The following is a 21,297-nucleotide window of genomic DNA, read 5'->3' as shown; positions in this document are numbered from 1 at the left end:
TGTATGTAGCATTTTACCTTAGCCTATGCTAAAAAACAAAAACAAAAAACCCCAAACAAAAAACCCCACGCACATTAAAAAAAAACCCACAAAACAGGATATAGAAAAAGATATAGAAGTAGAAATGTGAATTCTAAAGAACTGACCATCACTTTTTTTCTTCAGATTTTTAGCTTCACTCTGAAATTTGGAGCTAAGCAGTAGAGTTTCTTTTCCACGAAGACCGAGAGACTCCTCTGGCTGAAAAACATGGACATCACTTGCCACATATGAAAAACAGAAATTCAACTGAAAGCATTTAAGTATCTGTGCATGTCTACTTCAAGTTACCGAACATTCTCATTATTCTCACGTTAAGCATCAATTAAAAAAACACAAGTTGCAATCAGTTGTCCAAGAATGTGACACTGAATCTTTGTGAGTTAATAAAAGAGGATGCCAGTGAAACAAAAACCTACCAAATTCTAGTTTGAACACTGCTACTGATTCAGTGTGCCTTTTGGAACATCAATAAATCTAGTTCCAGGCCTAAGTCAAAATTCCCAGCACTGAACGCTTTAAAGTGAGATATCTCAAAATCCCAGTCATTGAAGTGTTCTTTTAATCCATTTCTTCAAGTAGAAAATCTGGAAAAGTACCCTGAAAGATTCATGCTGTACAAAGCTTTAATAAGAGTGTTACAAAATAATGTACAAGCTCACGAAATAATGACAACTATTTATAACTATCATGCAAATGCATTGTGATACGTTTGTTTCTCCATGTATAATGTGAGTGACACTTGTATAACAGCCCATTTCTTCCTTGGGTTTACAATCAGGAAAAGCAGAAAGAGATAAAAGGCGGAATAGAATAATATGAAAGTAATACAGTCAGACTGGTAAGTGGTCAGGTCTTTTAAATCTACTGTTTCAATAACAACCTGATAATCTTGCAAGGTGGAGGGATAGCAGATGAGACACAAACATACATTTGGTTATTAAATGCCCTCAACTAAGCGTAATAGTTGTGGTTGGGAATACCTAGGATAGAAATGAAAGAGGGACAGGTGAAATAAGGAGATGGTTGAATAATTCCAAAGGTGGAAGGGAGCACCCGAGGTTTGGGAACTGAAATTCTACAGGACTGCATGTCGGATAACTGATATGAACACTCAGACTCAAGTCCAGTCCAGAAAATCAAGGTAACAGAAAAGCAAGGTAAACAGAACATGAAATCTGGTACCATTACTGCCTTGGAGTACAGATTCAGGATATAGTACATACTAGTTGGTGAGACAGGCTACCATCCATCAAGGAGACTCAAATTTCAGCAAGTGCAAAAACAATTAGAACAAATATTCCGAAATGAGAAAGGGAAATACATTGATTAAAATACAAATATTGATACTTACTAAATCCAAGGGGCCATTCACAACTCTAGATGCATCATCTGCCAAACTCTCTGTTCTTTCAATCACACTTTTAACGCTGGAGTGGGTGTAGACAGCAGCAGTTGTGTTCAGAGTCGCATTTCTTATTTTAGCGAGGCCACTAAATAGAGAATTAACGAGTAATTCTGTTTTCATGAGAGCATCTTAATCAAGCACAAAGTTCCACGTCTTCAGTTACAACATGCACATCTTTCTAGAATACATGATGCACTCTGAAAAAATGCGCGTACCTTGCCCTATGTTGTGTAAGGGGCTTTAAGTTCATTATTTTGAACCGAAAAAATCAGTTCAAAGAAGTATTTAATCTTTATTATTATTATGTTCTTTGTTCTGTTTTGTTCCTTTTAATATTTTTTTTTCCTGTTTTATTCCGTTTTGTTTATGGTCAGTTTTGCAATTTGTAAAGCCACTTAGCCACTTAGAACATACAAATTATATTGCCTAGACAGAACAGAAGAGAAACATGTTCTTAGCTGGAGCTCAAAAACAGAGAAGTACAGAATCTAGGAGGAAATTAAGCATCTGAATGCTATTCTGTTTTAAATTTTGCTTCATTGAATTTATCTGGCTGTGGAGATGTCAGCAGAGTTGCTCAATGTTATTTGGAGCAAAATTTTCTGTTCTCAAACTTAAAATAAATGTAGATTTTCTATCTGATATGATTTAACTTTTAATGCATATCTGCTGACTTTAGAAGACGAAACGGCAAGAATCTTAGAAGGATTCCTGGGGTAGAAGAATAATTTCCATTGAATTAACTGGAATGACTTCCCAACTTTCAAATTCTAAGAGTGCATTTGAGTGGATCTGAGACTGCAACCCACTCATTTCTTGAAGATGCTTTGAAGGCAACAATAATGGATGCATAGTAGGAATAGCTTCTTGATGAGATTCAGAGATATATTGTCAAGAAGTAATCATAGGCAGACCAGAAGCTTTTCAAGCCATACCATGATATACTCACTGGGCATTTAATTCACTAGGTACTGTGTAAGTGAGCCACATGAAATATGAGACTAATCAACCCTTTCCATATCATTTAATAACAGTACATTGCATTAAAAGTAAAAAGCACTTGAAATGAAACGGGGAATAAAAATTTATCATAGAATCATAGAACGGCTAGGGTTGGAACAGACCATTAAAGATAATCTAGTCCAAGTCCCCTGCAATGGGCAGGGAATTCCTTACATAGATCAAGCTGCTACCTATTTAAATTAATCTGTCTCTACTCTAAATCTCTCCCGATTTTATACTTCTTGAGTTTATCACCTCTCTAGTGCATCTGCAAGCCTTTGGAACTGGGTGGCATGGTCCTCGGCTCTGTATACCAGGTCAAGCACTCCTCTCACAGACATCTGCATCACCAGCTCATCCACGTGGTGCCGCAGTTTGGTGCTCCATAAGACTAACCCATCCTGGCGGGCCTCCAGGTTCTGCACAACAAAATGGTTTCCTCTTTTTTTTTTTTTCAATAGCAAAATACACCTGATAGTGTCAAAGAGGACGATAAAACTTAAGAACTTACAGATGTAGAGTTCTTTACATCTTGGGCAAGAGCAGCAGCAGTGCTCACTAGGACCTTCCCTTCTTTAAGGAGCATGGTCGAGACTTCTTCACTTTCCTTTATATTTAGCTTTTTGTCCTATAGCATAAACCAAATGCTTTATAGTAGTCTGTAAAGTCAGTTAGTACAGATGAGTTCACATAACACATAATAATTTTTTGGTTTTCAAACAGGGGTCTGGTTTCCTTTGAGTTTTTAAGGTATCACATATATCAACATATAAACATGTACAACTTTATTAAAGACTAAAAAGCAGCTTTGAAACACGACTTCATGTTTGATATTTCTTATGCAACAACACTGATTATGCAGTCTTACATTTAACTCCGCCAGGTTGCTAGAGATAAGGGGAAACAAGCGATTGGTCTCGTTGATGTTAGCGAGTGCCTCATTCACCAGGTCCTGGGCATCTTGCAGTCTGCTGTTGTGCTTTGATAAGAGCTGGTTTGCATCCTTTTTTAGTTCAGCAAGCTCCTGCTGAGGTTTAAGATACTCTTTCTGAACCTGGATCAACAAGTTTTCTGCAGCTCTGACAAAAAGAGCAGAAAATAAATAAATGGCAAAGGAGAAACTTAGGCATGGATTTGTTGAGGAGAAAACGGATTCATGTGAAACTAAGTTAAATGCATCTTCTTACAAAAGTCCACAATCTTTTTCTATAATAGCATACATACACATGGTAGCTTTGTTACTCTTCTTACCTCACAAAAAGATGACTGCCTGGGAGAGAGGGTAGTAACATAGTTCATACATTTAGTATGTGGTCACTAGAGGGGAAAGGGGTTAGGATAAATCACATTTGCTTGGACTTAGTTTGGGCCATCCCCCACATAAAAGTCTCTGTGAAACATTCCTCTGGGACTGCTCTGTATCTTAATTGTAGTGATTCATATTTTGAATGTAGGATCAAAACATCAGTTATGAGGATTGACACTGGAAAGAAACAAGTAATCAGAACTGAACGACAGATACCCAAGAGTCCTGAAAAGTTTAAACATCAAAATAAAAATAAATAGCCTCATTAAAATGAACACTGAAATTAGCACTTTTCTTTTTTAATCAGTAACAGACATTATCTAGCAAATATCAAATCCCCCCAAATTTGTCAGCTGTTAATCACACGAGCTGTTCCATTTGGGAATATTTGCACCTCCATTTGAACACTTTTGAGTATTGAAGGAATCAAACTGAAAATGATCCTGAAAGTCTATTCCTTTGTTTCTCTTCACTTCAGCACGTATGCTGCACACTGCAACTCCTGCAATGATACTTTTACATAAACGTTTGTCCGTTTTAATGTGATTTCAAATCTTATACATCTTTAGCCAAAGCAAAAGAAACCTAGGTTTTTTTCACACTTATACACAGCAAAACACATTCCAACTTTTTCAATGAATAGCAGATGTGCATTTGCATGTATCTCCTAAAGCTAATAATTCAGAGTCCTTAGACTCAGAAGCCACAGCTTTAAAAAAGTTACAAGAATTAAAATATTTTACAAGAGTAATGGCTTCTAGTATATTCCAAATTGTTTGGGAACTTCGCCTTACATGGCAAATGTGCAGAGGCCTCAGTTACAAATGTTGCTTAACAGTTGCATCACAAGCTCAGTCCACTGGGCCATGTGGTAACTTCTGCTCCCTGAAAAATGGACTGGCAAGCTGTTTGTTTAAATTGGTTTTGAGTTTACAGCTGCATTGCATGATAAATTCTGCAGAGCAAACAATCTTACACATCTTATTAACTTTCTTCTTCAATCTGCCAAAGGACACTTATCAGAGAACTTTCAGAAATTTCAACAGAGCCTATAATTGAAAAAGTTAATTTACAAATGCCTTGTAGAACAGCTGAAAAGCTGATGTTGAAACCAGAACATTCTGTTACTATGCAACAGGACATTTTGAGACATTTTTGTAACAGTAAAAAAAAGGTTTTTAAGTTCCTAATAAATATAAGAATAAATGGTACGTTTTCTAGTCCATTTTCATGTCCATTTAGCTTCTATACAATTTAATATTCAGCACAAGAACAAGCACAGGAGTCTGCTGGACAAAATCAGATGTGCTGCCAATACATTCTACCCTGCCTAATCCAAAGCACGTAATGAAGAAAAGTCAAATTTTCAGAAATATGCCACTTTGGTCTAAATCTGTGTCCCTTGAAGCCAGCGTTAACATTCTTAGAGCTTTTGGTTGGCTAGGGCAATACTTAGTATTTCTGAAGCTGGAACAAAAATTTTCCTGACTGTTGGAACAGTAAATGTTTTATACTGCCAAGTCTGGCAATAAGCACTAACAATGAACACGAACCCCTTTTGAAAATAGCCTTTAACTGGGGACAAATCAAGACAACGGAATACAATCCTAAGCAGTGGCTCAGAATGCTGAAACAAATGCCTTGGTTTCATTTGCAAATCTATGTGATACAGATTCCAGTGACAATAAATCGTCTTGTCCTTCTAGCAGATCTGACATATCCTGGGCTTGCAGTTGACTGAGACAGTTCTATGACACCTCCTAGCCAAAAGCAACAAGGAGATGTGTATTAGGGCCAGATCTGAAACAAACTGAAAACAGTGAGTCTTTTCACTTATTGCAAGGGAATTTTGTATCACATCCAAACGAACAGGCTTTGCCTATACTAGTATCATGTGGGATGCCCAAATATCTTCAAAACATGTAACTTCAAATTCAGAGTTCATATATCTCCACCCGGGCTAGTTATCTATTATGGCACAGTGTTTCTCCAGATAACTCTCAAAAAAAGGCGGTATTGCAGAGTATAGAAATATATGAAATAAAGTTTTCAATAGAACAGGCTTACTTCAGGACATTGGTAGCATTATGGTGCTGTTGAACAAAATCTTTCTGGCGCAATGCATCCAAAAGGGCAGAAATATCATCCTGCAGGCTCTGAGATGTAGCATTTGACAGCGGGAGATCCAGACCCAGTGTTTCATTTAGTGACATAGCGACTTCAGCAAGTACTAAGTAGAAGAATAAACAATTTCGGCATGCAATTAAAAAACAGAGTATATGTGAACTCACTGTGCAAACTACAGCACTTCTTATGTAAATAGTTCTTTAAGAGTTGTGAAGGAAATGCCCTTCTAAATTCTGTAAAGAAGTGGAAATACCATAAATGCAGGATACCTTTGATGGTTGTATGTACTGTGTCAATAAATCCAGTCAGTTCTTGACTTTTATTCCTGGTTTCCTGAGTCATTGTGTCAAGCTGCCAAGCTTTTTTCAAAAATCTAGATGACTAGAATAAAATCAGAGATCATCTTTGACAGTTCTCCTAAAACACTGATTAATTAATGACATTTGCCTATGTTTTTTACACTTTTTTCCCCAATACTGAGAATACTTTGTGAGAGGAAACAATGTCTTTTAATAAGGTAAACCCAAGCTGGTTCATAAATCTCTGATGCTTCCGTGCTTGCAGATGCCTTAATTATATTTATAGTTCCAGCCTCTGATATCACTGAAGAATTGTGTTACCAATTATTTTTGTAATCAATAAGATCACAACTACCAAAGCCATTTCTTTAACAAAGTAAACATTACAGATTTTTTTTAGCTACAACTAACGTATCTTAAGAAAATCACTCTTCTGGATACATCACTATTAGCAATACCACCACATTTAGTGCAATCACCTAGTTAGATTATGTATGCATGCTCAGAAAATTATAGTACCTATGGTCAGCAAATGAGATCTAATGGCTGAAGTACTATTGTCAATTTTCCAGTGCTACAATTTTTCTTGTGTTAAAACTGAATCAAGAATACAAATGTTGGCTACTTCTAATGTGGATTTGCAACAGATTTATTTCTGCTGAGATCATTTTAAACACAGTACTATAGGTATCGAAGGCTTTTTGGTGAATATTCAGCTATGACATAATTTTGAACAAGACCCACACGTTTAAACCAGTGAGAATAAAGTATCTCCCTTTCTCCAGTTTTAGGGTCTTAAATGATCACAGTACAAAAAGCTTCTGAAGTTTAACAGAAACCATGTATATCTCTGGTACAGTATCATAAAACACCATAGTTTGCAGAAGAATTCCACAGACTAATTAATTCCCCTCCTCAGAAAGACTACAGAATGGACTGAATTCTTTCATTGAACTCTATAGATTTAAAATAATTTCTAAACGGCTCTCTGGCATTTATGTACCATCCTATGAAATCACAAAGGATTTCTCCAGAAAGGCTAAGAATCAAGAAGCCAGCACCTACCTCTTCATGCAGCTGATCAATTCCTCCTGATAAACTCACAATACTTTCTTTTGCTGTAGCTAATGAGTAAACTGGATCTTCTCTAGGTACTATAGACCTCTATAAGAAAAAAGAAGAAACAGCACACTGTAATTTACGGACTTTATTATGTGTCCAGAAAAGTTCTGGGAAGAAAATAACTATGCACACTATTCAGATTATTTATACATTTTAAATGACTGATTTGCAAAGCACATAAGATGACATAATTAATTATGTACATACAGTTCATGCAACACAGCATGTAATTTCTTTAAATAAGGAAACAAGGATCCAGCCATGCCATACTTTCAATCGAGTAATAAGAAGGAAGCATAATTTCTGCTTTCCTGTTTCTCAATTTCACCACAGTCTGAGCTGCCCAGATAAGCTACTTTGAGAAGTCCAGAGGCCTATCAAATTAAATGCTTCCATCTAGTCCCACAGCTGCTACTCTTTTGGCAGCTGTCTTGTCAAAGCTACTGCATCTAGGGTACATCTGTGAGGATGGCCCTGTAAGAGCTCTACGTTTCCATGTCAAAACTCAGTGCGTGGCACTCAGGAGTTCAGGATATTGGTCCTCCAGATACAATAAGGTAACACAAGCAGCCCTGCTGATCCTCTCACCAGTAAGAGAGAATAACAGCATGTATTTGGCTTCAAGGTCACCTCAAAACTACTCTATATGGCAATAAATAGGCCATTGTACCCAAGTGTTTCATATTTGTTACAGTCAAGGCCTGCAACAGAATACCACCTCTCTAAAGATGCAAAGAAATTTAAGGCATCTCTTACAAAAAGAGCAAGTCTGGGAAAAGTTATTTTTAGATTTCAGATATTTCCGGGCCAACCATTGTAAATACCATAATAAGTATCATTTTGCCTGACCTTTTAAAGAAGTAACACAGGATTATTCAACAGTCTTGTGTCAAATGGAAATTTCAAAGCCTCTTCCTCAGCATGAGGAAAGAACAAGTCAAAGAGAAACAGAAGCTGAAGCTCTTGAGCTTCCTGGGTAAAGCGAAACGCCCGAAGTCCTCAGATGGACTGGAGATACAGAAGCAATGAGGAGCAGACGATCTGATTTGATAGCTTTCTCATTATTGGCAGACCCAAACCTAATGCATACGAAAGAGGAAATACTCGGCTTCCTGAGTGACCAGCATGAGGCAAAGACACAAAACAGCACAGGGGACAACCCTTCAGGGAAGATCTGTAATTCACATAAATAAACTTGGGGATTTTTTGGCTTGCAGCTACAGTTACTTCGGTACAAGGCAAAGGGAGGATAACCTTTCATTAGCCAGAAAGAGGGAAATACCTGCTTTCAAACAGAGAAAAATTAGACGACTACCAACTTACCCTCAAGATTAAGTTGTTTAAAGAACATGTGGCATTAAATAAACAGCAATGACATCATAACCACATGACATCATAGTCACAAGAGGTTTTATATCACTTTTAACATTCCATTTCCAACAGAGTGACAGCTGGCTTTGATTAGATTTTAATATTTAAAAATGTATGTACCGAAGGAGAAATTTAAACTGCTTTTGTTTTTACGTAAGACTTGACTTTGCTTTATAATTAAAGTGCTAAATAAAAGCTACATATTAAATAATGTTTATAGTCCCAGAAGATGATGCTCCTATACAAACACAAAACAATTACAGAAAGCAAGTCAATTGTATCCTTAAGTATTACAATAACTCAGTACATTTATGCCTTACGACATAAAGGAAGGGAAGCATAACTGAAGCTTTATAACTAAAAGTTTAGCAACTAAAACTAAGAGTATCTCTGCTGAAGCATGAACATGTAGTTTAATCAAGTTTGCCTTCAGATATTGTAATTATTAACATTTTGAAGCACATTGATTGGAATTGTCTGCCTTACATCTCAAGTAGAAGAAATTTTAATTCAAACTCTTAATTTGCCAAATTCAGCAGCACAAGAGGGCTCACATTATTTTGATTTGTTGTGATATGGTGGAATACAAAGAGATAGCTTTGCTTCTGTCTTAGACCTTGTCTTGCTTGACTTATTGCTAAGCAGACTCTTGCCAATAAATGTGCATATTTTAGCAGTCATGAAGTAGGGAGGATTCTGTTTATCTCTGGCTTTGTGCAGAGACCACATGAACTTAATCCTCAGCAACAATAAATGACCTTCCAGAACCACAAAATGTGGTATTTCATGCTTTGTTTAAGGGGGAGAGCAGCAGAAAGGAAAGTTTGCCACAAGCAACCTGGAAGTGTCCTACACTGAAACATTCTACCTGGCTTTTGTGTCCTGAGATGGAGGACAGAGTAAGGCACTTGGACTGCCACATGGCTAAAACAAAAGCAAACCGCTGCATCCCAGGCACCCTGGCTAACGGAGAAGCACTCCAGGGGACGACTCTAGGGGAACAGCCTGGAGATCTATGCCTTGGCAGCTCTTTAGCAAAGGGACCAAAAAGGGAAAAGACCTGGATTGATGTTTCTATTTCACTGCTGACAATTATTCCCCTTGCTTTCAGTGGGTCTGGGCCCATCTTAGGGATGCACATAAGCCAGGTGAAGTACATATAGATAGAACATTCAATAATCGCAGTACTGATTGAAAAATATATTCAGCCATTTATTTAAGTGCTAGTACAACAAATCAAAAGAAACTAATGCAGGCAGCTAAATAACTTAAGATATATTTCTATACCAAATGTAATGGTCTTAATCTGGTGTCACTTACTCATACACACATTCAAGCCATGCACTTCAAGAGGGCTTCTGTTAAATGACTGGCACATGTGAGTGGCTGCAAATTTTGCTTTAAAGGTGTGACTAAGTATTTCTACTATTTGTGCATTCATTTTACCTTCAGATGTTTTGTTGCATTCTCCAAGTCTGACAGAATCCCGGAGGGCACACGGGCAATACCAGTGAGGTTCACTGAAAGTATGGCCTTGTTGAGACTATCCAAACTGTTTAACAAAACTCCTGTGCAGTTGTCATCACAAGCTAAATAAATAATTTTAGGAGGAGGAAGCAATATTAGGATTAAAAAGAAGCCATCGAATCCTGAAAATTTATTTTGATTTATACAGTATGGGCTTTCACTTTTTGAGTTAAGAGAAAGTAAGTATAATAATTTTGAGAGTACAGATTTTTAGTATTGCCCCCCCCCTTCCTGCCCCAAAAGCGGACCTATTCTAAACATAGTCTCCTTAGGTTAGCACACTTTCAAGCCTTATTGATTCCGCTGGCTATTTTGCTGCTTGCTGTATTATAAGCTTATTAAGCCAATTTAGTTATATTGCTATAAATCCAAAGTGATGCCACTGACAACTCAACAATCAGGTTAGGAACACAGGAGATTCCAGCATACAGTGGTGTAATTCCATATATTCCCTAGGTTTTTGGTTTGGGGTTTTTTTTTTACTTATACAAAACAAAGTCTGAATCCTAAATCCCAATTCATTGTAAAAGCAGATTACTTGCTGTGTCTTTCTGCTCTGAACCCTCTTATAGGAAATTACATGTCTAATTATCAGTGGAATATGACTCATTGTTGGTGGAGAATGCCTGCATACCTGGGATAACTCAAAAAATATTACAGCAACTTCACAACCAAAGGGGCAATGACATAGGAATACAACATTTTCAAAGGTATGCTACAGACAGCAAAAAAGTATTAAAATTCTTTCCTTAAACTTGTCTGTACCACTAAATAAGCCATTTTACAGATTAACTGCTTGTCTGGTTATGATCTCTACTGTAGTTTCCTCTGTGTTCACAGAATGGCTGAGGTTGGAAGGGACCTCTGGAGATTACCTAGCCCAACCCCCTCTGTTTTACAAAGATATTGAGTTGTTAAGATTTCTTTCTGTTCATAGAAATAATAGGGCCTGACATCACAAAAACTTTCAAGGAATAGCCACATACACATAAATATCACTGGAATAGATCAAAGCCCATTGCAAAAGTAAAAAATTCAAAAACCACGTACAAACACACTCATCTTCCACAAGTAGATGTCTTGGTTCACATTCCTCACAGAGCTGTCCTGTCACACCTTGCTTACAGAGGCACTGGCCAGTTACACGATCACAATTGACATGAACAGAGCCACCTGGATTGCACTGACATGGATGGCAGCTGCCACCAGGAAGCTGAGGGTCACCATAATAGCCAAGGGAGCACCTACACAGGGAGGAACGGGACACTGAACATCAGGGGATATTCATCATGAAATTAGATGTTCTATTTACCTCCAAGAATTGCTAATATGTTTTTAAGTAATGGCTTCTCAACAGTAACTAACAAATCACTCTAAGTCCTTTAGCACTCATTTATATATCTATGACCACTGAATAATCTATTCCGAGTACAAATATGGCTCATATTAATCAAACTGTTCTTGGGAGTTGGGGATAAATGGGGACACCATGGGTAACTCACCTTTCACAGTACTGTCCTTCATACCCCGGGAGACAAGCATCACAGTGGTAATCCTGAACACCTTTCAGGACACAAGTGGGACTAAAACTGGAGGAACAATAAACAAATACCTGCTAGCACAAAAATGGAGGACCATACAAAGGCAGAGAATACCTTCAAGCCCCAGGTTAAATATACTATAAGAAACAGCATCCTCTGCTCAATCTGATGCAGTGCTCTAGAACTTGTACATTAAATGGTTTGTTTCTTAAAAAGTTTGCTTTCCCAGTGTGACTCCATTACTGTATAAAGGACCTTATGCCCTTCGTTTTATAAGATAAGACAATGAAAAATGGGTGTACCTAACCGAGACTTGCATGAGAACATCAGAATTGCTAGACTCTTACATTGATTCAATTATCCAAAAGCAAAACACAAATATGCTTTTCAAGCTTCTGGAGAAAAAACAGCCTGCACAGCATTTTGATTTTCAAAATATGAAGTTAACTGTTCCTCTGCCAAACAAACAGATGTATAAATTTCAAACAAAAGAGCACTTGCTCCTCCCCTAGGATTGATCTCATGAAGAGTTCCTGCATTGACTGGAGATAGGCTGAACCTTTGTAAATACAAAAGCATTGTTTTTCAAATGAAGAAAAAGACCCACATACGAAACTAAAACATGTCAGAGCAACTTATCCCATTATCTATAAAACATTTTATGTGGCATTCTATGAGAAAAAAAATACTTTTCTATGAGTTAATCTTTTTAAGACCTCACAAAGCTATCACCAGCTCTGAACAACTCAGAATGTAAGCTTCATTTACTATAATAGGTAGCTTTCAAATGTCTAAAAATTAAGAACATGCAATGATAACTAACTCCTGTTTCCACGAGACAGGAGCAGGGGGAGTAGGAGGTGGGATATACAGCACAAAAAATCCAGAATGCTACAATGTACATGGATTTAATAAACTCTGGTTACCTAACAGGGTTGGCTCTGGGACAGGCACAGAGAGAGCAGTCATTGACAGATCCAATTACTTTCCCATAGTAGCCTGGGGCACAAGCACTGCAGTAATCGCCAACTGTGTTATCTCTGCAGTTCTGATACATAAAAAGGAATTCAGACAGTTTAAAACAACAACAAACAACAAGAGGAACTTTCCCCCAATCAGTAAATGTATACAGTTTTCAACAATCATCTCTAAATGTATAAATGACCCATTGGTCAGCATTCTCTGAGCAGAGGAACCTTTTATGCAAAACTAAGCAAAATGTCAGCATATTTTCTCTTATGTGAATGCCCCCTCAGGCAGGCTGACCTAATTTCTCTTCTAAATTTCCATTAAGGTTTATATATTTCTGCTTCCATTAATCCAAATTAGGCCAGGAAATCACAGTACAAAGCAAAAGGTCCTCCAAAAAATGGAAGTAACAGATGGAAAAATTAAACAGAATACCTGGATGAAAAATATAAATTTCAATGTTCCAGCAAATGCATTTGAACGCTATAAACCAAGGACCATCCACAGTTAGGATTCACAGATACTACATTTAATATGTCAACAGTACTGATCAATGACCAGTGCTATTAAAACACTAAATTGGTATTACAAAACATAATTTAACTGACTAGTCCCATAAGAGAATAAAATTGTTTCTCCTTTTTTGTTTCTTTTCCCCTCTTCTTTTTTTGCTTCATATTCTTGCAGGTGTGTATATTTTAGAGGTTAGTTGAAGACAGTACACAGTAGCAATGTGGCCTCCTATTTTATGGGAGCAGAAGTCAGAGGTGAAAACCATCTCTTTCATCTGCACTATTCAGTCGGAAATGTCTAAGTAGTAATCTCAACACATAGGTGACTTGCCACCCCTTCAACGAGAAGTGGAGAGGAAGAATGACTAGTATTCACTAGTGTAAAAGACCTGTGTGCTTTGGCCTTGTAGAAATGAGAACCGTAGTTCTTACTCATGAGATACATAGTTTAGGACAAACCTGAAAGCAAAAGAAATGGTTTACAAAAGCCTGAAGGACTGAGGAAACTCACTTTAAAAACTGACATCAAGAATTAATTCAGCAGAAGTTCCATTTGAACTAACCAACTTACCATTGGAAAAAACAAAGTAACTAAAAAAAACTTTAGGAAAGAATATTGAACCATACCAGAGAACAGACTTAATGTGCCTTATTTGGTTAGCTGAGAATATGCTGTCCATGGGGCTTTCAGCCCACAAGAGAGAGGCAATGTGTTAGTCAGATGTGGCCCCTCTTTGCAACCTTTGGGATAAAATGAGAGAAGTGAGCAAATATACTTAGCTGAGGCATAGCCTTTACTACTTTGGTCTCTGGGAGTTAAAAAAGCCTCACTTAAAGCTGCCCAGAGGATTTTGTTCCTGAGAGACAAAGAATTTGACTTGACCTAGGCTGTGGTGTGGTATGGCTTACTGCTTCCTTTATTTGTTTTTCATGTGACTAAGCAGACCTTGTCCAGACCAAGGACAGAAGCCCAAGGAGCCTCGCAGAAAAACAGATAAACTGAACTGATGTACAAGGTTTTTTTAAAGTAAAACTAAAATAATTAATGATTTTGAAGATGTTAGTGCCCAGAAAGCTTGATGGTTTTACTGAACGGACCTTAAGGGAAATACTACTCAGATTTTCCGTTTATCAGAGTTGGGGGGAAATTATACTTTAACCAAATAGGACAGCCAAATACTTCTCCCAGAAAATCCTTCCATAGGTTACTGCCATTGTATGCTCAGGTGAAAACAACAGAAATATGTATAAATTGTACAATACCAAGCACTGTCCGGTTTCAGGATCACAGGTTTCACTGTGGTTGTTGCACTGACACGGTACACAAGGTGCTATTAGAGTGTAAGGCTCCTTTACACCGAGTTCTGTATGCTTTCCCCTGTAGTATCCTGGAGCACAGCTCTATTTGTAAGGGATTACAATAAAAAAAGAAATCACTGCTATCAACAGTTACAAACAATTTTAAAAGCTGTTTAAGAAGCGCGCTTTTTTTATTATCTCACTATTAGACACACAAAAAGGATTCAAGGATTCTGTACCTGACAGGATAATCCAGCATAACCAGCAGGACATCTACATTGCTCTACAAGATGAGCTCTAGCTCTGCCCAGATGCATTTCTTCAAACTTCAGTGCAATTTCCATTGAGATATTTGCAATTCTGCAAGATATATGCAGAGGAGAGAGTGAACATCTAGAGAAGTCCTAGCACAAAAACTGAGATCCAAACATTCTTCAAGGTCAGGATTACCACACATAATCTCCCATGATCTCCTTTTCCCCATGCAAATATCTCAATGAAATCTATGGGATTTCACCTACAAAAAAACCCAAATCATAAGTACTTCAAAGTCATATAGGTTGATTTCCATTGGTCTGCAAAACTTGACAAACCCACCATGCAGGTGTATGTATTTCTGCCTCAGAAACACTGGACAGATCCATATCTGCTTTGTCCTACAGATTTTTGGACAGAGATAACAAAAAGATAGTTGAGAGCATGTGAATCAAAAATAATCCAAAATCTGGGGGTGGAACCACAATTCTTCACAGCTGTGAAGACGTACAGATACTTGGTTTCCATTGGATTCATCTCTGCTTCCCTTGTTAGTTTCTGAACTGACAGATGCAACGACCATATCCCATCTCCTTCCTCTCATTAGTAACCTAGTTCTGTTCAAAATGGCAGTAAAATGCTACCATTCTGAGGTGGGAATATTTACTACCACTGCCCAGAGTGCATAAAGCTACAGGAGAGACCTAGATTGGTACAAACCCAAAAACTCAGGGGATCATGTGTTTCAACTGAAAAAAAGTTAAAAACTTCAATACCCATGAAAATAAGATGGAAAGAAATAATTTAGACATCTAACTGTATCACCCATCCTGGGGAACGCTGCATCAGCCTGTAAGGCTCTGTGCTTCTTTATCGGTTTTCTATCAAAGTAAGCAGCTGAGGTATTTAGTGTTTCACAGAAAGACTTAAAGAGGGATTCTGCTGCCATTAAAGGTCATAAATCTTTTCTTATCAGAGGAATAACAGAAGTCATAAATAGGAAATTGGAAATTTCTCTAATTTGAGTTAAATCTTTACTGTATAGCTCAGTTGAGACTATTTCTATATTAAATTACACTAAATGCAATATAATAAGTAAACACAATCAGAGATTGCTTTACCTGCTTTGCTGTAACCCTTGGCCATAAGCTGCCTTGATAAGGATGTATTCAACATTGCTTAGCACAGACAAGAAGTCAGAACGTAAGACATGCTCATCAGACACAGAGTTAAAATACTTCCAAGAATCCTAGGGAAATATAACACATATTATTAAAAACTTGAGTGTTCAAGCCCACTTCAAGGTAATGCTCTGTTCCGCCTTGTGTGTTCTTTCAGAAATGCAGTCACAGTGACTATGTCTAATAAACACTAGGTCCCAAAAAATCCAAGATCTTGCTCTGTGTTAGAACAAGAAATTGTTTTATATCATTTCTTCTCTCCTTTACTGCACTCAATTTCCATGACCAGTCTCTACAGGAAAGCAGTCTGGGCCAACATGGCACAGCTTTTCCTGGCTAGATCTGGAGAACCCAGACAGCCAAAAGGCCAGAACTTCACAGCACTGATTTTATGTGCAGTTACAAATAGCTGCTGGAACTGTGTCCTGCCTCCTGTCAAGAAGAGAGATTAGACTCAGCCCCAGTCAGCAGAGAGTCCAAGAGACCAAAGGAGGTCATAATTATCTCCTCTGCAATTGTCCAGTGGGCACTACTGCAACTTACGGCTCCTGCTAGGCTAAGATTCATGTCCCGTGATGCCTCCAGGCTGTTAGTGTAACATACAGGCTACAAAATTATGAGGCTGCCTGAGAGTGACAATACCTAGCTGCCTGTCATTTATCACTGAAATCCGAGTCTGTGTTTGAAAAGCTTGCCACAGCAACACATTCAGCAATTCCAAAAAAAGGAAGCAATGTCAAAGTGTTATCCACTGCTATAGCACGATATTCCCAGACATTTTTTCCCTAAAATAGGGAAAGCACTCTACCTAGCGTATTTTAAATCAGGTATGCGTTTTTCAAAATATTTTATTAAATATATAGATTTCTTTAAAAACTCATAGAAAAAAGGAAATATTTCTACACCAGTGTTTTGGCTTACCTCCTTCATTTCTACTTCCTTGTCAGTTCTTACTCCGTTTTCTGGAGAAGGAATATCTACATAGATGACCAACTTGCTGGTGTGACCTCCTTTCATTAGAATCTGTGGCTCAAAATTTGAGGTTCCAAAGCCATCCAAAGCATAAAAAGCAACAGTATATCTCAGCTTCCCTCCATAGGCCATGAGCTGTTTGGATAAAAAGTTATTACCTTTATTTATTCCAAGGCTAGAGCTACTAGCTGAAAATATTTTAACAACATCGGAAGACTTGAAAACTGTCAGTTCTTTGAGGAATTGGCAATAAAACATGGAAATTGACTTAAACTCAGCAGTTTTTGCACCAAGGTTAAATGCATATTTCTAAAAAGCAGTCTTAGTTTCTTATTTCAGGCCCTTTCAAGGCCCTTTCAAGGTATGCATTCAATTTTCATTTAATTCCGTGATCTATATACTGAATCTAGCATCAAGGTTGAAAACTTTTTCAGGTTTCTAAAGTAAAATTGAATACATCACTCTTTCCCCCTCTATATGATCTCTGAAGAGTAACACAGTAATTAAATACGGGTGTTACTAATTTGCAGGGTCAGGAAAAATCTCATTAGGAAAGGGTAGTATAAACATTGTTTATGCTTGCTATAAATAAGTTCAGTCACCGAATATTTATAATATTATGACCTACGAGAATAGAACTAACAAAGAAAAATGTTATAAAGTGACTATTATACAATAAAGGAGTGACTATTAGACAATAATAAATTATCTACAAAGCATTCTAATTATTTAATGATTGTACCTGGTCTCCCTGAAACTGCTCTGGCAACCTCCAGTAAAATGTTTCTGTATTTAAGTATTTTCTGACTATGGCAGCATCCAGTAAAATATCAGGAAATTGTGAAAATACTCCTTCCACTGTTCCAGTCAAGTTACTTTGAGCTACTACATGCAGAATGGACTGATCTGGAGTTAGGGTTATCTGCAATACAAAAAGCAAAAGATTGAGTCAACAAAAATATTCTGTCTCAGTGTAACATACTGTTAACTGTTCTAGCTGCTTTGAGACAGTCAGTAGCCCATCTTAGAGTAATAAATGCCCAAACCAAAAAATTGGGAAATGTATTTGATACTTTTTTAAAAAGCAAAGAGTAAAACACAAGGTTTCAGAAGTAAGACTATGACGACTTACCATTCGCTTTCTTTTTTGTTCTGCCATATGCCACTGCCTCTGTAAGCTAGCCAATTGCATTCAGCCTGATTCATGAAATGTATGCAACCTTAGGCACACCAGTGTGGTACCTAACACGAAGATAACACCAAACTGTGTCTGTATATTCATGTCACTTTACTTACAGGAATTCTCACATGATCTTCTAGTTCCAAACAAAATGTGGACATCCCAAAACAGAAGCATGGAGTACAACCTAGTGCATTGTTAGCAGACAGAGCAAAAGTTCCAGGTTTACACTCACTGCATTGTAGACCAAATACATTTTCCTGGAGGAAATAAATAAATAAATAAATAAACCATAACAGCATAATCATGTTACTTTGCTGCCTGAATGAAAGATGGTTCTCTTCGGAAGAAAAAACTAGTTGCTATGTAAACTGCATAACAGAGGTCAATTATTGTATCCATTCTGTTTTACTATGCAGTACATTATTTTTTTCATTATTTTCCAATGCTGGGTTTTTTTTAAAAAAATACAAAACACGGAACATTGAAATACTGATATACTGAACGTACAAATACTCATGTATTTAATTTCTAGCAAAAATTGGCAGCTATACCTTTCAATTCAAGACAGAAAAATCATTTCCCACACCCCCTCCCATCTGGACAATGGGCTCTCAAAGCCAAAGAAACTTCACAGTATGAATAGGAATCAGGGGACCTACTCCCAGGCATGTGTTTTTGCACTCAGTTCCCAAATGGTAAGTCCAGTTTGAAGATACACCCAGAACTACAGTCAGTGCCCACTGGCACCTTTAACTAGAAGATTGGAGAGAGACCTATGAAGGCATATATTTGTTGCCTTGAATTAAGTTCTTTTCTGTCACTCCATCTTCCAAGAACAGATTCCCACCTTTTCAGAAAAATTTATACTACTAAATCTCTTTTTTATACAAGAATGTCAATTCAGACTTCACTATTAGCAATATACGTGAGTTATTCTTAGGTACTTCCTTTGGTTATAGCATAGCAAACAAATCTGAACTTGCAACATAACCATATTTTTAAAAAGTTAAGAAAGCCAATAATACAAAATGGAGAATCTCATCATTATCATTTGGATTTTCAAAAGAGCGGGTTGTATCATCTGAATCAATCTGCTGGTCCCAAACCTAATAAAACCACGTGTGTATGAGCAGAAAAAACTTCTCTGTATTTATTTTTTTCTATTTGTATAATGTGGATAAGAATATAATAGCTTTTTCGCTAGAGTTTTCTAACATTTAATTAGTTTTTAAAACGCTTTCACATCTGGGATGGAAGAAGCTGTAGGGAAGAAGCTGTGCTTCCTATCTGCCTCTACCCAGAGAACTAAATAATTCATTGCCTAAACAGCATGTAGGGAAATTATGCTTTTACATAAAGAAAAAAAACTATCATTCTATCAGATGTACAGTGGCTGTTTTGTAAGTTTAGCAAGGATTCATCATTAGTCAGCTAGAAATGATTCTTTGCAATTAGGCATACAATGAGTCTTGATCCTGACTTCTTAACACACATCCACATCAAATTCCATGAATTCTGTCTAGGAGAACTACAGTGCTGTGCAAAATAGTTTTATGACCACAAACTGGAAACAAAATTACCTGGCTACGTAAAGCAAAACAAAAGGAGGTAGGAAAGACAAACTGTCTAGTATTTTCACAGGAATTTCTGAGAACAGAAATAACAACGCCATGTTGGTAACATTGCTATCTCTTCTGCCTACAGCTGGGTTGTATCTGTCCAAAGTGGGGAACATAATTTCACCGCTTTTAACCCCACTGACTACTAAGACCTTTAGCACCAGCACAGAAAATCCTTTAAGCGTGATTCAGGTGTACTTGGAAATGTCTCAAAGAAGGGATGCAGATTCCCTTTTGAAGTTCTTTCAGCCCTACAGCTTCCATGACTTTTTATAGAATCACAGAATGTCCTGAGTTGGAAGGGGCCCACAAGGATCATTGAGTCCAACTCCTGCCCCTCCACAGGACAACCCCAAATGTAATTATTTATGTAAAAAATATGTCTATTATATATTATATAATATAACAATGATTACATAATTACTTATGTAATATATGTCCAGAAAATCCCAGTGCTGCCCCAAAAAGTTCTGAATACTTCAGTACCTTGCAGGTACAGACACCAGTTTCTTCTTCACAACCACAAAGTCCTTCAGTGTCATCACACATCTCCGCTTTGGTTCCTCTCAAATCACAGTCACAGGCAACACAGTCTGGGTAGTCCCTGTAGCCTAAGGCACACCTGGAACAGTCTTGTCCTCCAAATTCAACTTTGCACTGGCATTGACCTGTCAATACATCACACTGGAGATTGGCTGAACCAGTGTTGCTACAGTTGCAAGCCTTTGAGGAAAAGAAGAAGTGTTCATAAAGAGCAGGTCTTTAAAAGCAACTTTGTTACAACAGAAACAGCACAGTAAATTTAGAGTGGCCCTTAGAACTCAATGTTTGTCAACAATTACTATACAATAATAAAAGGGAAGAACTTCCACACAGAAATGGGATGGTTTGGTTTTTATTTGAACAAAAAATTGCATTTCCAGTACACAGTGCTTGGCAAAAAGTAAGAAGCTTTGTTGATTCCCAAATCTGGGTTGGAAATCATAAGAGCTGAAGCAACTTCTTCCGGGGGGGGGGGAAGACTATATTTAAAATACTATGTATTGAGCGCAGCAAGAAAATTAAAATAATATTACATAATGTTGGATGAAATACATCTATAAGTACAAAAATTTTATAAATATGATGGAAAGAAAAATCTTAATACTGATATTGTTTTAGGGTTTCAAGAAGCATTAATAGGGTCGACATCTTGCTCAAGCTTCATTTACTACTTAATGAGGAACCAAGAATCTCATTGCATCCCAAGGTGGGAAGCTCAGCCCGTAGTGCAGCTCAGCACCAAAGAATACTCTTTCCTGGCAGAGCTCACCCTTCATTATGCAATCAGTAATATGAACCTGTTATTACAAATATGGAAAGTGTATGTACTTAATTTGTCATTCTTTTTTGAAGCAGACTGGATCTAATCTTCAGTCTTAATTTCATATCTGTGGTTACGTAACAAGTCCAATTTTGCTCTGTGGTTATTTCTAACAGTGCAGGCAAAATGTACATTCCATCTGTCATCACCTGACTGTGAGCATTTTTCCTGAGTCTTCTTTCCTTATCATCTGTCTTCGAGA

General features: G+C 37.3%; 1 protein-coding gene across 2 annotated transcripts in view; it reads right to left on the bottom strand.

The window, feature by feature from the left end:
- The window catches only part of LAMA1 (laminin subunit alpha 1), a 109,971-nt gene that overhangs the window by 28,470 nt on the left and 60,204 nt on the right, over positions 1-21,297 (bottom strand). For both annotated transcript variants that reach the window (XM_075084713.1, XM_075084714.1), the window contains exons 23-41: positions 20,219-20,455; positions 18,227-18,370; positions 17,673-17,852; positions 16,880-17,065; positions 15,899-16,026; positions 14,762-14,882; positions 14,487-14,624; positions 12,669-12,790; positions 11,704-11,790; positions 11,252-11,445; positions 10,121-10,263; positions 7,247-7,345; positions 6,152-6,263; positions 5,823-5,985; positions 3,318-3,528; positions 2,961-3,077; positions 2,705-2,868; positions 1,394-1,532; positions 147-240 (exon numbers count right to left, since the gene is read on the bottom strand). In XM_075084713.1, coding sequence (XP_074940814.1) covers positions 147-240; positions 1,394-1,532; positions 2,705-2,868; positions 2,961-3,077; positions 3,318-3,528; positions 5,823-5,985; positions 6,152-6,263; positions 7,247-7,345; positions 10,121-10,263; positions 11,252-11,445; positions 11,704-11,790; positions 12,669-12,790; positions 14,487-14,624; positions 14,762-14,882; positions 15,899-16,026; positions 16,880-17,065; positions 17,673-17,852; positions 18,227-18,370; positions 20,219-20,455 — 2,779 coding nt within the window. The remainder of the gene's footprint in view (positions 1-146; positions 241-1,393; positions 1,533-2,704; positions 2,869-2,960; positions 3,078-3,317; positions 3,529-5,822; positions 5,986-6,151; positions 6,264-7,246; positions 7,346-10,120; positions 10,264-11,251; positions 11,446-11,703; positions 11,791-12,668; positions 12,791-14,486; positions 14,625-14,761; positions 14,883-15,898; positions 16,027-16,879; positions 17,066-17,672; positions 17,853-18,226; positions 18,371-20,218; positions 20,456-21,297) is intronic.

This window comes from Phalacrocorax aristotelis, chromosome 2, assembly GCF_949628215.1.
Source record: "Phalacrocorax aristotelis chromosome 2, bGulAri2.1, whole genome shotgun sequence".
In the NCBI taxonomy this organism is placed as follows: Eukaryota; Metazoa; Chordata; class Aves; order Suliformes; family Phalacrocoracidae; genus Phalacrocorax; species Phalacrocorax aristotelis.
The sequence above is the reverse complement of the archived record's forward strand: the minus strand, read 5'-3'. Positions and strand labels throughout refer to the sequence as shown.